The sequence below is a fragment of the Telmatherina bonti genome (genome assembly GCF_933228915.1).
Source record: "Telmatherina bonti genome assembly, chromosome: 21".
In the NCBI taxonomy this organism is placed as follows: domain Eukaryota; kingdom Metazoa; phylum Chordata; class Actinopteri; order Atheriniformes; family Telmatherinidae; genus Telmatherina; species Telmatherina bonti.
The window spans coordinates 12,680,134-12,694,889 of NC_136630.1; the positions used below are offsets into that span (position 1 = coordinate 12,680,134).

The 14,756-nt window shown below is 36.0% G+C and overlaps 1 protein-coding gene across 2 annotated transcripts; it reads right to left on the reverse strand.

The window, feature by feature from the left end:
* Window positions 1–9,152: 9,152 nt before the first annotated feature.
* bub3 (BUB3 mitotic checkpoint protein) lies at window positions 9,153–13,247 on the reverse strand (the record flags this gene model as incomplete). Of its 2 annotated transcripts, XM_079260293.1 has the most annotated exons (8): window positions 13,130–13,247; window positions 12,235–12,429; window positions 12,076–12,145; window positions 11,819–11,970; window positions 11,305–11,463; window positions 11,014–11,191; window positions 10,564–10,780; window positions 9,153–9,484 (listed from the first exon to the last, which is right to left on the reverse strand). In XM_079260293.1, exons 2-8 carry the CDS (start codon window positions 12,427–12,429, stop codon window positions 9,475–9,477), a joined length of 981 nt encoding a protein of 326 aa, XP_079116419.1. In that variant the 5' UTR covers window positions 13,130–13,247. The 2 variants fall into 2 exon arrangements, with proteins under 2 accessions (XP_079116419.1, XP_079116420.1); XM_079260294.1 differs by lacking the exon at window positions 9,153–9,484 and having other exon boundaries at window positions 10,560–10,780.
* Between the last annotated feature and the right edge of the window lie 1,509 nt (window positions 13,248–14,756).

Sequence of the window (14,756 nt, forward strand, 5' to 3'; positions counted from 1 at the left end):
CTGACAACACAACTACTTAACAAACATTCCCAATCTTTCCCTGAAAAGTAGGGGGAATCACCAAAAGCATTAGGTGGAACACTGATCAAGTTCCTTTAATAAAGTTCACGCTGAAGCATTCTTTCACAATAAGAGATGCATTTGGCCACATTGCTTAACTTGAACCATGTAAATATTAAGATAAAAATATACTTTGAGAAAAAAAAATACTCTTTGCAGGAAAATAAAAAGTGACATTAGCATATTATTGCCCCTATATTACAATAAAATTATTACCATATTATTATTACCAAAGTAATGGCTACTATCTCCCCTGGGGCTTTATCTAACCCTTTAAAGCTCAACACATGAAGAAAAGGGTAAGAAAAGTCCTTTTTTTAAATATGAGGTCTTTACCTGACCCTTTAACAAAATGTAACAAAAACCCTCACCATTTTTTAGGATATTTACCATTTATTACCATGTGAAATGTCAAAATTATTAGTTATTGGGAGCAGACGACGCATATCCGATTGTGTTCAACGGGATTTTGAGCAAAGTTTTTACCATAAAGTAATGAAAATGTCTCAAACTTTGTGTATCAAATACGATATGTTTGGCTTTATAGGACTACTATATAAACGTTCGACTTGCACCATATAAAAGTTGTGAACATAACTTTTAATCCAGATATCCATTGTTTCACTTGAGCCCACTGTTATTTGTCTTTTCTTCTGTTTTAGGTGTAAGGGATGACTACCAAATGGCTTTTACAGATGTAGTTCAAACTTTCGTTTACTCAGTTTTGTGACAGACATCCCCATTGTGTCCACATTTCATTTCTTTTCCTTTTTAGAGGCATATTGCTTTGATTTGTCTGTCCTGATTTTGACAGCTTCCTTTTTGTTTTGTACTTTCTCTAAATTTTAAACATATTTTACTGTGCCCTAAAATAAATTACCTTTTTGAAAAAGTTTTCTAAACCTTTTAAATGTTTGAAATTATAGCTCTTTAGTTGGAGACATGATTTCCTACTGATCATTTAGGATCTCACTGAGGTCCGCAAGCCCTTTCTTTGGGTTGCAGACCAAATTGAATATTTAGATTTGTGCTGGAAATTCCATGAAGATTACAATTTATTGAGTGACTTTGTAGGTTTTCCTATCATTGATCTGAAAAATGTATAAATTATTAAAATAGAAAAAACATTGCAATGATTTATTTAAAAAAAACAAAAAAAAAACAGCTCCATAGATGTATGTTTTACAAATGGCTGTGAGGTTACCTGATGGATTGGCAACCAGTATACCGCACCTGATGGCAACTCGGATAGACTCCAGCCTGAGCACTCTGAACCAGATTAAGGGGAACTTGGCAATGGATGGATGTGTGACAATAAATTAATGGAAGGTTTTTAAAGCCAGAATGTTCAGGTATCAAATAAATTGTTTTGCTTCATATCTGTGTCCTATAAGCTGAATGAACATCCTTCAAGTGTGGTTCCATCATTTTTGTGTTATATGATGTAACCTTTAAGCCAATCATCATCCACAGAAACCTGCCAGTATCTTTCTTCTATTTATACTATGGAGTACCAACTTTTCCCTTCAACTTTCAGAAGACACGTGTCCTAATCTGGCAGTCAGGAAAAGCTAATGAAATACCGAACAAAATTCTATTCGTCAAAATTAAATGAACAAAAAAAACTAAAACAATCCAAGAGAATCACCCAAGAATTAAACTGCTCACATCTCACACCTATGTTCAAATGGGATACAAGGTAAAACAACTGAGAGCTACTCCCATACAAGATCATTACAGTTATAAAAGCTCAGAGACATGAGACAGGAACTAATGCTGAATAAAATATATTGGAGCTGAATCGTAAAAGCAAATAGTTGTTAAGCAGCTGTATTTAACCCATTAAGACCTGATAAAACATATGGGTATAGCAGTTCCATTTTTAGAGGAGGCTTCAGCTCTTAATGGGTTAATACAGAACTTGTGTGTAAGAGGGTTAAGAGAGCTTATAAGAATAATGGACCAATGAAACACAGTCAAAAATCTCTGAATGCATTTTACAACAGGATAAAGTGTAATCGTGGCAAAAATACAACTACATGCTACGTTCTGCAGGCTTTTATACAACCACTAGAATGTGATGATGAAAGGAGACAAGCCATCTCTTTTATGCCCACCGACCTCTGTTCTGTAACCACTACAGTACTGAACAGCAGTGAAGCTCTCAGAGTGAAAGCGGCGGGATTCAGAAGAGTTTAGATGTTTTCCCACCTTTGCAAATATTCAAAATTAAGTGTCATCAAGACTCAATTAAATGTTCTATTAGATTTTCATACATTGCAGTTTAAATAAGAAAATACCATTGTGTATTCACTAAATATAGAAATGGGCACATGGGCAACTGCAGGCTTCAGAAATTAGCCAGGTTGTAGAAAAAAAAAAAAAAAGCCCTCAAAGGCACTGCATTTGTAAAAACCCTGCAGGACAACAAAAGACATACAGAAGTGAATGAAATGAAGCTTTCTTGCCAATTACTGTTGCGAACGTGGCCACAGTGAGGCTGTCTGTGCTTCACACAAGCAGTCTTTTCTCCTCTCGTCCCTGGCTATTGAGAGGGATACATTAGCCGGGCGGGATGGATGTATAGTGGAGAGGGAGCAGTGCAGAGTTCGCAGTCATACAGCTCACTTCACGCCTGGTGTTTCAGACCTCTCTTATGATTTCACTTACTGTGCTCACACACAGTGTCATTTTTTAACACACAGTGTGCTATTTCTTTTTGGAAGAAACACAAAAATCTGTTCACTTTAATCTATCAAACATAAAGAAATCCATGTGCTTTTTATTATGTAGATCCAAATGATTTTTTTTTTAACATTTGCAATCCAAAGCGATGACTCCTAGTTTTATAGCCACTACTCATTTTTAAATCTATTCTCTTATTACATTTATTACATATGACAACTAAAGCAACATACAAATGCTTGTTCCATCGCATCACTTGCACCACATTCATGATTTTCGACCACCTCAGTGAATGCTCAACTCTTTATTTTATAAAGAACAAAAATAATGGAACGAACTGTTACCGTGAAAGGAATAAATTTATGGAATGAGCTTCAAAAAGAAGTTAAAGAATTAGGAACAATCAGTGTGTTTAAGAAAAGCATAAAAAAACAAAATTAAAGACTTATGAAGAGTTAGAGGCATAATGTGAATTACCTTGAGTAATTGCGATGGTGTTACATTTTTGAATATCTGTACATGCTTTCAAAACTATTAAAAGAAATTAATGTAAGGTAATTAATGCAAATTTTGGAACAACTGGATGTTGTATGTGAATACTGTAAAATGTATAATAATAATGGACATAGGATGATTATGAAATCGAGGGGGCGATATCATAAGATTGCTCTTCTTTCTGCTCCTTTTCATTCAAGCCATTTTTAATTGGCAGTTTTATTTTGAATTTATTTTTATGTTGAATGAAATGGGGAAAAAAATGAAATGAAATTACATTTGTTACATATGACACCTAAAGCAACATACAAATGCATGTGCCATCGCATCACTTGCGCCACATTCATGATTTTCGACCACCTCAGTGAATGCTCAACTCTTTATTTTATTCACAATCCCAGCAGTCTGCTGGGTCGGAATCATGTGCATGTAAATGCCAGGTTAATACTGCAAATAACAACATCCATCATGCTGTGTCATTAGCACTGTCCTCTGACCTGTTCCACATAATGTTGTGAAATGTGTCAGGTGCCAGATTATTGGGATGCATGATGATCAATATATAACTAAGAGAGTGCTATATGTATTGCTGCTGGCAGAGCCGCAGAAAAAAGCTCCATCCAGCATTCTGCTGCCTGTCACAGAATTGAAAAACAAATGGACTTGCCCAAGGCAAGAACCGTCAATAATAATATAATGTGTGGACGATGATGAATTAGTACCAGACTTTTCAATGCCTTGCTGCAGTTCATACAGAAACATTATTACATGAGTGAATTGATCTCTGCATCCACATTACTTTGCCTAGTTTGTATCTGAGTCAATGAGCACAACACTTTTTCACTTTACTGAATTCAGAATAGTTAATAATGTCCAATAATCAAAAGCTGTTTATGAAAGTAGCGTCTTTTTGTGTCATTGATTTACTCCATAATGCACCACAATCACTGATCACTCAGACAGAATGCACTTAGGAAATGACAAATGTGTTTTATATTCAATAACATAGACTTTTCCCAGCTTAGCCACAGGTTGGAGTTCAAACACAAGGTATTAAAAAAAATAAATAAATAAATAAAAATGCATTTCCAAATCCGTAACAATGAGAGTCATTGAATCTGAGCAACAAAAACTATTATAAAATTAGTTGTTGCTTTTTATTTCAAAAATAGTGGCAACATCTAACATTTCCTTTTATTTTCTTACAACATTGCTATTCAAGAATTATGAAGGTATCTGCTTTATCTGGGGATCGTATTGATTTTTAGTTTGTTGTCTGCTTACCTTTTGTTTGAATACGCTTTAAACTTTCACCACAACCTGTGAAATATACTTTGAGGTTTTTTCATTATAAGTGACTCATCAAGGTTCCCTTAGCCCACTTTTCCATTCCTACACCTTTTATAGATCTCAAAAAATGTAGTCAGCCTGCATTAACCATGGATACCTCTTATAACAAATAATATTACTGAACACAGAGAAAGGAAATAGCAGAAAACAGCTCTAAGCTGCTGTATTTTGGCACTTGTGTTACTTAAGACTCATGAGAACCACGTGGCCCACAAATGTTATTACAATAGCTTTGGTATTAATGTTGCTGTGTGCATGAATACCTCCATGAGATCATAGTCTCTTGACCACAATGCCTAAATGTCACAGGGCAAATCCCAGAAGGACAACAATGACTTAATTTTGTTGTAGTTCGAAAATTTGAAAAATGTACAAACAGCTAACACAGACTAATGGTGAGACGGAAGTGGGTCATATTCATCCGCTAATGCAGACCTGCATTGAACTTATCAACACACTGCATGACCACGTTTATCCATCCTCTTATTTTTCTGAAGAGTAACAACGTCACACCAGCACTTAATTGGATGTTAATGGCTGATTTGAACTGGTATTCTTTAGGGGATTTTGCTAATAATATCTTATTAGGGTAAGTTGAAATTGATACAAGCAGTTGGTTAAATCTTGCCCGCAGTGATTCAGAGGCGCAGGGGAAACCTGAGCCTCAAAGATGAGGTGCATTAGTTCTGCTAGGCTAACCGTGAATGCTAATTGCAGGAAGGACAAACTGTAACCCTTGCCCTGTGGCCATGAACCCATTAAACAGTACAGGGAGTTTCATACCCACAATGTGTACAAAGAGGCCAGCCTCAAAAAGCCTGCAATCTGATTTCAGTTTAAATAGGAATAACAATACACTGTTCTTTAAAGTGTCCCCTGGGACGTGCCTTCCTTTTATTTTTGGACACTTTAAAAAACTGCCTGTCACTCTAAAGCTGACCGCAAAATCATCAATACAATGCAACAGGTTCAATGCATTCAAATGGAATATACTGAACTTTCTAAAGTATGTGGATCAGATATGTCAAAGTGCTTGTAGTTTCATCCCCTTGAGGAAATTGACAACCCAGTCTTGATACAATATGACACCCAATACGTGGGAAAGGTGTCCTTTAACAATAGAAACTATCTGTTTCTGTTTCAAACTTATAACACTTAATTGTAACATAACATTAATATGTTGTTTATATACAGTTTATTTAGTCTGGAGGGGGACATCTGAACCAAATGTCATGCAATTAATATAAAGTTCTGAAGACTTCCGTTAAAACTATAAATAGGAAACAATTAGATCAAATGCCAAAGAATAACCCTAGTTAAAAGGATTTCTCCTCTGTGAACAAACAATGGCCTATCAATATAGAATCAAAGCTACATGAGGAAAGAACAATCATCAAACCAAAGAGCTCCATTTTTTTGTTGGTGTCAGCCTGATGTTGTGAACAAGAAACAAACAGATTTCCCTCTTTACAACATTGCATTTCCTCTATTGCAAATTATGACAGTCTTGTAGACATTGTCAACCATGTAATTTTACACTTAGAGCACATCTTCAATCATCCAAATACTACAGCAAAACACAAAACTAAAGGAGTAACTTTCTGTTCCAAATTTAATGTCATTTATGTGTTGATGTGCCCTTAACATGAACAATCTGGGTAAAGCCACAAAGATGACAAGAGAACAACAAGAAATAATGTCACATAAGTCTTGCAGAGAAACATTTTGCTGGAGAAATATGCATTTCACTTATTCAGATAATTAGTGAGGAGACTATTAACCATCCACATAGTGGTTGATTTAAATTCATGACATCTAAAACATTAACAGCTCTTTTAGTAAACACATTGTATACCTTGGATTAAAATTTTTTGAATGAGGATTTCTTTATAAGGTTTTTTCATGAGCTAACAACACAATGTTCTTTCTTCTACCAATGATCCATGATATATTTACTGTATGTATAACAGGTTGTAGCTTATTTCTTGTCTGTTGATGAATAATTAATGGGGGTTTTTTTGTTTGTTTTTTTTTTTTTTATATTAATGTGGTTTTCTATTATAGAATATCTTTCATCTGAAAATAAACCTGAACATCTTGTATCCACTTCATACATCTCAATAATCATTTTATCAAAAGGGTTTTTTTGTTCTGTTTTGTTTTCTTTAGTATTTTTAGATCATATTTCTATATATTTATCCAGTCTAAGCTTACCACACATTCTTTTAATCAAAGAATACCATCAAAGATCGAATGAATCTTTATGAGGCCACAGGCCAGATTAAAAACACTCGCTTCCACATTTCTTTTACAAGATGACTAATTTCCAACACTAAGAGCCGATACAAAACCAAAAGTCTGCAACCTTCATGTCATGCCCAGAGATTTTTTTTTAATTTACTTAAGTCCAGTTCCTGGGTTAGCACCCCCCTTCACTGCCTGTTTGACAGGTCTGGACAGAGATGGATGGCTGCAAGAGTGACACCTTGCAGTGGGTTACATGGCCTTGAGCTTTATCGTCTAATTATGCTCTAATGTAACTACAAGGCTCTTGAGAAGATGTTGTCTTGCCCACCAAAGCTCTTTAAAAGCCTCCCTGGGGCAGGGGCAGCTTGGAGTGAGGTGCTGTGGTAGGCCACAGCCATGTCCAAGTGAAAGGGTCAGGTTTCTGTTCCCCTGTTTGGATGTACGGGAAAGAGCATTTAGTGAGGACAAGACCAAGCTCTTCACTTCATCCCTGTTTTGAAGGCTGTTTCCAGCTTTGTGCAACCACCCTCTGAAAAGAGTAGGAGGTTTTTACTAATTACAAGACAAAATAATTGAGGAACATATTTATATTAGATTAGATTAATAAATTGTACAAGAAATCTTTAGCGGTTTAAAAATGTATGCATAAAACAATACACGGACAATGTAGCTGAGACGTCTGAGCAAAGATACATATGTGGGGTGAAATACTGTGTAACTCCTCTACTCTAATTAAATGCTTTATTGTGATTCATGAAACCATGGATACACATTGTTAAAGGGAAAATTAACTATATTATAACATTGTTCAATTTTACAGTAGGCAGCAATGAAATAAAGACAAACCAGGGGAGGAAGTGTTGTCAAAATTTCCCTAACACGTCATGTGATTTCCTCACTCCTCTGCAGCACAAGAAAATAGTATCATCAGCTTCAGAAATTGGAAAGTGGTCTTGAGAGATAAGGTGTCTGGCTGAAGGTCATCCATGCTCTCTTGAGTGAACATGAGAGCCTTTTGTGGTTGGGTTAAATGCACCTGACAGGCTGTTGCAGCACAATCACCCATTTTAATTGTCATGTAATGGTTTCATGTAGAGCCAAACTGTCTGCAACACTTCAGCTGTTGGAAACCAGAGCTCAGTCACTAAACCGCAGATGTGGTTATCTGGGTGTTTGCTACAGGAACAAAAAGCCCTGGAGAAAGCCCTATGGAGACAGGGTTGGGGGAAGATGTTAGTACATAGTTATCACCAGTAATTATTTTAATGAACTGATACTTAAAAGTACTGAATAAAAGGGGACAATAGTTCTAGGTCTTTTAAAACTAAATAGAAAACACTAATTGCTCTAATGTTCCTGTTTAAGTAGCTGCTAAATTGCCTTCTCCTATGAAACAGCTCCACAACCAAGGGAACTTCAAAAAGTTGCTTGAGCCTAAGATGCCAGGAAACAACATAATTTGCTCATGCCCCGACAATAAACCCCTAACCATCCTCTGTTTGTCTCATTAGTAATTATGGCTTAAAATGAATATCATTTCATATTAAGCTGTCAGAATCCAACGTCAAAGCCGGACTCATTATCAACAATCATGGGAATTAGTTATATCATTTCACTCAGCCAAACTAATCATTTCCAGGATGCAGCAGAAGCAGACAGTCATTAGAAAGAAAAAAGGATTCCCTAAATAGACAATAATTTAACATACAAATCTTCTGTGCTGCCACAGAGGAAAGACTTCAAAAATCGCATTAGTTGTCATTGAAAATCTAAAGAAGAAAAACTTTTATTCATTGCTCTCTTCATAAAAAGCCAAATGATGGGATACACTGCAGTCTAAGGTTTTCTCAAGCTGACATAGAACCTGCTTCAGTGCAAACTTTTTCCCTTGTCTACAACAGGCCACCTATTTCACTAGATTTTCTATTCTACAGTCGTTTAGCAGACACTTTTATCCAAAGTGATGTACATATATACCCCAATAGGCACATCGGGCTGTCCACTTGGGTTCAGTGTCTTGCCCAATGACACTTTGGCAGATAGTCAGCTACAGTCGCCCTTATTTTTTTTCCCCTCAGCAAAGTAGCAGGATGTGATTTGGAGACCACAGACCTCTGATGTCTATCAGCACAGGTCACTGTCTGGGGGCAAGTGAAGCCCTCAGCAAGACCAGTGGCTCATCACTTTCCCCTCAATATATCATCAAGACAAGAACCTTTTTAGGCCAGAAACATTCCTAGCATTTCTCATGTTGTTCTTCATGCAGGTTGTACATGTGACTAATGGTAAAGAATAAAAACACTAAGTTACTGATCAAAGTTTAAGGAAAAATTTTAATATCCTTGAGTTTCAAGCTGAAAAATCTGACATTAGCAACAATTCAATCAAATGACAAGCAAAATGTTATGACTGCAGAAAGAGCCAAGAGATATTTATATCAGTTTCCACAAAGTACAAGACAATACAATGAAATATTTAACATGAGTCAGAGAGAAAAAAAAAGTATAACAGACATCACAAGTAAAAACTATTAACTGAAATAGAAAGAAGTATAAAAATGGAAAAGATAAACTGGATGCCAGCAGTTAATCCAGATGTGATGGGGTGTCATGCGCAGAAAACTATCCTCCCGTGCATTTAGGTAGACCTGTAACCATGAGAGCAGTCAGTCAATTCCAGAAATCACTGCAGAATACAAGTTCCATATCATTTTGGAGCTACTGCTTTGTTGTCATAGATATCTAAGCAGATAGAAACGTAACTAAAACAACAAAAATAACTGCTAATTCTATCCAGGAAGGACTATGACAGACAAATATAATGAACATTATGAAGTATTAAGTCTGTGAACTGGCTGATGAATTTATTTGTTGGTTAGTTGCAATCCTTTTAGGATGGAAGCTGATTGCCATCTGAGTGACATTGCAAAATACTAAAATAAGGACTGACATTATGACCCACATCAGAGCCAATGCTCCATTAATGTCTTCCTGCAGTTGTATGAGGTCAGGTGAAACACGCATAAATATTCTTTTTCCACACTGCTTGTGTTTGTTTTGTTTTTTTTTAAACATTCAGTAGAGTTGACAGATTTGACTGATGTTTGATGTCAACATCTCATATTACAACTTGCATTTTTTGTTTAAACAGCCAGAAAGGTAAGCATTTATTTAGGGTTTTTCGTGTCACAAAGCTTCCAATCCAAGCATGTGATTAATCTGAAGCCTTTGCACTATTTCAATGACGCAGTGTGATGCTGTGTATGGTTATTTTCCTGAAAATTGTGCTCAAAATAAAAGTTCTTGTCCTTCTGCTGACAAATTATTTGTAATTACTTAATACTTAATAAAAGACCGATCCAGCTGTATGTATAGTAGGCACGCTTAGTCCACAATTAAACATCTTTAACTGCACAGATGAGAACTGTGCTACATGGGTCTGATGCAGAAAACAAGAATTAGCATTAGATTAAATAAATTTTACAGGTTTCCAATTGTGCGGTACAGAATGTTTTTACAAAAACCAAAGAAAAACCAGAGAGAGCATTTTCAAGGTCTCATCTGTGTATCTTTCAGCCGTCGGATATTGAAAAGTGGGACTATGAAAGATACAGATCAGCATATGCTGCCGATGGACGTGCTCTTTCTTCACAGGAATACTCGCAGATTTCAAGGGGTAGTAAAGTGCTGTACTATGCAATGCCAAACACAAGGGGAGAGGACTCACTTGGGCTTTGTTTCAGCATCTGTGACTTGGCGGATTAATATAGCGTCTTCAGGGTGGCTGATGTCTCCTTTCTCATACATGTAGGAGGAAGCGATTGCAAGCATGGTGCCGTCATTACTGAAGGCCAGTGATGCAATGCTGGTCGGGTATCGGTGGAACTGGCACAGGCGCTTTTTGTTGAACGGATCCCAGATGTTCACAAATCCATCTGAGCCACCTGGCAAAAGGAGAGGCTCAAGGTTAACCTCAAATGTTAATCTGTGAGGTAAAGATCTTTATCATCTCATTTCCAAATGTAACCCTGAGTGTTCTGCGACAAAAGGTCACAGAAAATTCTAGGAGTTTTTTTTTGTTTGTTTTTTTTTAATTTGCCTCAGTGTAAATTTAAACTAAATGTACAAAAAAGAAAAAGTCTACTTTTCTCTTGTATTAACAAGTCAAGACCTGTACCTGTGGCAAATGTGTTGTGAACACTGTGGAAGGAGATGGCATTAACAGGGTAGACTTGCTCAATTCCATCCTCCTTCAGCCTGTGACACTTGAAGGCATACTTCTTCTTCTGAACTTCCTGGCTTGGATCCAAGTACTCCACAGCTACACGTCCCTCAATGGAACTCAAGACGTAGCCCTAAAGTCAAAACACAAGTTAAATATGTGGAACACAGGATGTTTAAAGTTCTATTAAAACTACATTAACTTTGAACTTTTAATACAGTCAGTGCCTTATGTTGATTAGTTTACCTGCTTGTTAGGGAAAGCTCTAATGCAGCGAGTCTGATACTTCAGACTGGATTCTCTTCTTTGCTGTACGTAGCCCATATTTCTCAAATCCCAAACCAGGACTCGTCTCCCCGCTGTGCCAACAATCAGCCTATCTCCAGCCACTGAGAGGGTATACACCTTTTATAAAAGACAGAAGATACAAGTAGGTGATGCGTTACAAATTGCATCAACACCTTGCTACGTACATATCAGAGTGCATGTTTTATTCCATTTTTTTAAAATGGGCTCAGATTGGGCAACAGGTGTCCCACTTAAGCATTTTGTGTCTATCATTAAAACGCCAAACACATGTTTTTACCCAAATATAATACATTGCAAATCTCACACTGACCCCAAAGCAAAAGCATGAAGCACAACTATAAAGTTGCAAAGTATTATTATCATATATTCTTACACATTTACAGCAAATCTTTGCATAGTTAAACAAAAGTTTTTTCTAGTGTGACAAAATAGTTTTGGATGACTTTGCTACCTTTTCAGGCTGTGTAAAGGTGCCAGCGTTGCAGGGTGTCCGTGGATCCCACAATCTAACTGACCTGTCCCAGCTACCTGTCACCATGACATTAACCTCTGGGCAGTACTCCACACAACGAATGGGCGCATCATGTGTTCCAACTATTGTATCTATTGAAAAGGAATAAATATACTTGGTACATTAAACTGGTATTTTGTAAATATTTTTCACAAACAAAAAAGGTAATTCATCACCTGAGAAGGTCTGACACATACCTTGGTCTGTGTTTAAATCATGAGTTTTTAATTGTGCATCTAAACCTCCACTCCAAGAATGTGTTGGGTCCTGCAAGAAAAAGGCAAAATCATTTCTGTGCACCTGGCTTAAACTATACCATGGCAAACCAGTACCTAAACAAGCAATCTATGACCTACATAAAAAGCACAGTCAAGAACTGGAGCTGTATGTTGATACTTCATCCGCATGGTGTTGCCTCCGACATCATAGAGACGGACAGTACAGTCCCATGAAGAAACCAAAAGGAATTGGGCAGTGCTTGGACTGAATTTTACTGCAGAGATGCCATCCTCTGGTCCCTGATTCAGCTTGTATTCGTTAGAGCCCGTCATCTGCAAAAGTAGAAAATACTCTTGTCATGTGATTTTCATATTTGGTAAGCCCCCAAAGTGGGGATGTCATGGTTAATAATGAGCTAGGTCTCAATTATGCAAGCTGACTACAGTCATTTCACATTTTACAAAAAAATTGTCTGGATTCATTAATCACTTTAAAATCAGCGGAATAATAAATACATTTTATATCTATATCCATAACTACAACGTTTGTGTCTCTCTTCTAAAATCAAACCAGCAGTGATATGTTAGCATATTCAGACCTAATACCAAACTACCAGTTGTGCAATATAACTGCACAGCTGATTTCTTTTCAAATTCTATTTTCCACATAAGACAACTTGTAAGATGGACTTTATGTATGCATGTAAGTATATATATATATATATATATATATATATATATATATATAGAGCGCTGGATCATACTTAAATTATGAATGAAATTATAAATATGGCTAAAATTTCTGCTAAATTGCGTAGTGTATATCCTGCAAGGGCTTGGAAAGCAGTTAAATCGCTTTTAGACTTTTGCTATCAAAAGACCCCTTATTCTACCCCAGCTACACAATTTGTTCGTAATTTGGAGAATTTATTCCGAGCACATTTCTACTTTCTCAACCAGTCGCTAACGTTAGCATGGCACGGTTCGGATAGAAGCTACAAGCCTTAAAAATGAACTGTTTCATTGTACTTACCGCCACGGTATTGTGCCGTTAAGTTGCGACTGAACGGTTTAACTCACTGGACAAATTGTTTTTCGTCGATTTAAAATCCGAATATAAAGCATACGACGTGGAAAATACTAGAAGGTAATGAGAGTGCGTGTAGCTAGCTAACTAGCACATAGCATAGTAAGCGGTGTCGATGCTCCAGTAGCTCCTGATTGGTGGAAACAAAAATTCAAATTCGCGCCTACAATTTCATTGGTTATTTTAACTCTGACGTTTAGTTCCGTTGTCTCGACATAGATCACGTGACAAGGGTCCAGTTTCTCGTATGCGCTTTCATGTGAGAAAGTCAGTAAGTTTATCTGACTGCTACTTAGCGATTTTAATTAAATCACCCTGATGTGAAGAAAATAAGCAAGCAGCATGAAAGCTTTAAAGTAACTATAGTAAAAAAAAAAAAAACTACTTTTCTGAACCAAAACTTCTCTTTAACACATTCACAGAACAGTACGCCTGTTTAAACGAGCCCATCTCCATGAGTGTTGTCATTGAATGCCTTATTATAGTATTGGCAGCCGTGGCAGGTGTAGCTATGTAAAACCTATTTAAACATACTTCTAAGACGCAAACCAAATAGATAAAAATTACGACCTTGGAAATAGCTGTCTATATTTATATGGTTCAGCTATAATAATGAGTCATTGAACAAATTCCTTCCCAGAATCTAGGCCTATTTTATTTAATTAAATCTAATGTAGTCTCATTTTTCATTTGTTTGTATAAGTCTTCGAATGGTCCCTGGGTCTTGTTTATATGTCAGATCTTATCATTTTTTATTATTATGCCTGAGTATTATCTACACAATTTTCATTCTAACCAATAGACGCCATAGAAACAAAAAGAAGACGCTGATATTGATCAATAATCCAACAATAAGTTCCTCAAGTAGGCTGCTCTATACAATGTGGCTATTTCTAAACGTAAAATTGTGATTTTGGTTATATGTCGTTTCAAATAGGCTACAGTTCCTCAACAAAGAGATTGCTAAACCAAAATAAAAACAATTGTTAGAATTCAAACATCAGAGAAAAAATCCGAGGTCTATCTTTTGGAATGAATCTTTACTGGTTTAAGACTATATACAGAATTTCAATACAAATACCAGAGGAAAATATACACAGGAAATGATGCTGTTATTTTACTTGTTATTTTTGGCTGTTTAATAGCTTCAAAACTACTGCGTTAAAAATAAACAAAACAATAAAATGACTTATATTACTTTCAGCTTTCGGGTATTCTCTTTTCTTTAACGATCAAATGATTGTCCTCATCACTAAAAACAAACAAACAAAAAAAACAAACAAACAAACAAAAAAAACAACAACAAAAAAAAAATTCAACTGAGCTATTTGAAAAAGGCTTGTAGCCTAATGTAAAGCCAATAGTATTGCACAAATGTGAAAATATCAAAATATTAAATTCCACATTTTCAGATATACAAACACTGACACAAAGCTCTGTACACATAGGCTATTTTGCCAACTGTGTTTGAAACAAATTAATTTTTTGCCAACTGAATACATAAAATATATGCACTTATTTTAAATTCACAATTATAATGGCAGTAATAATAATAATAATTTTTTTGTTGTCC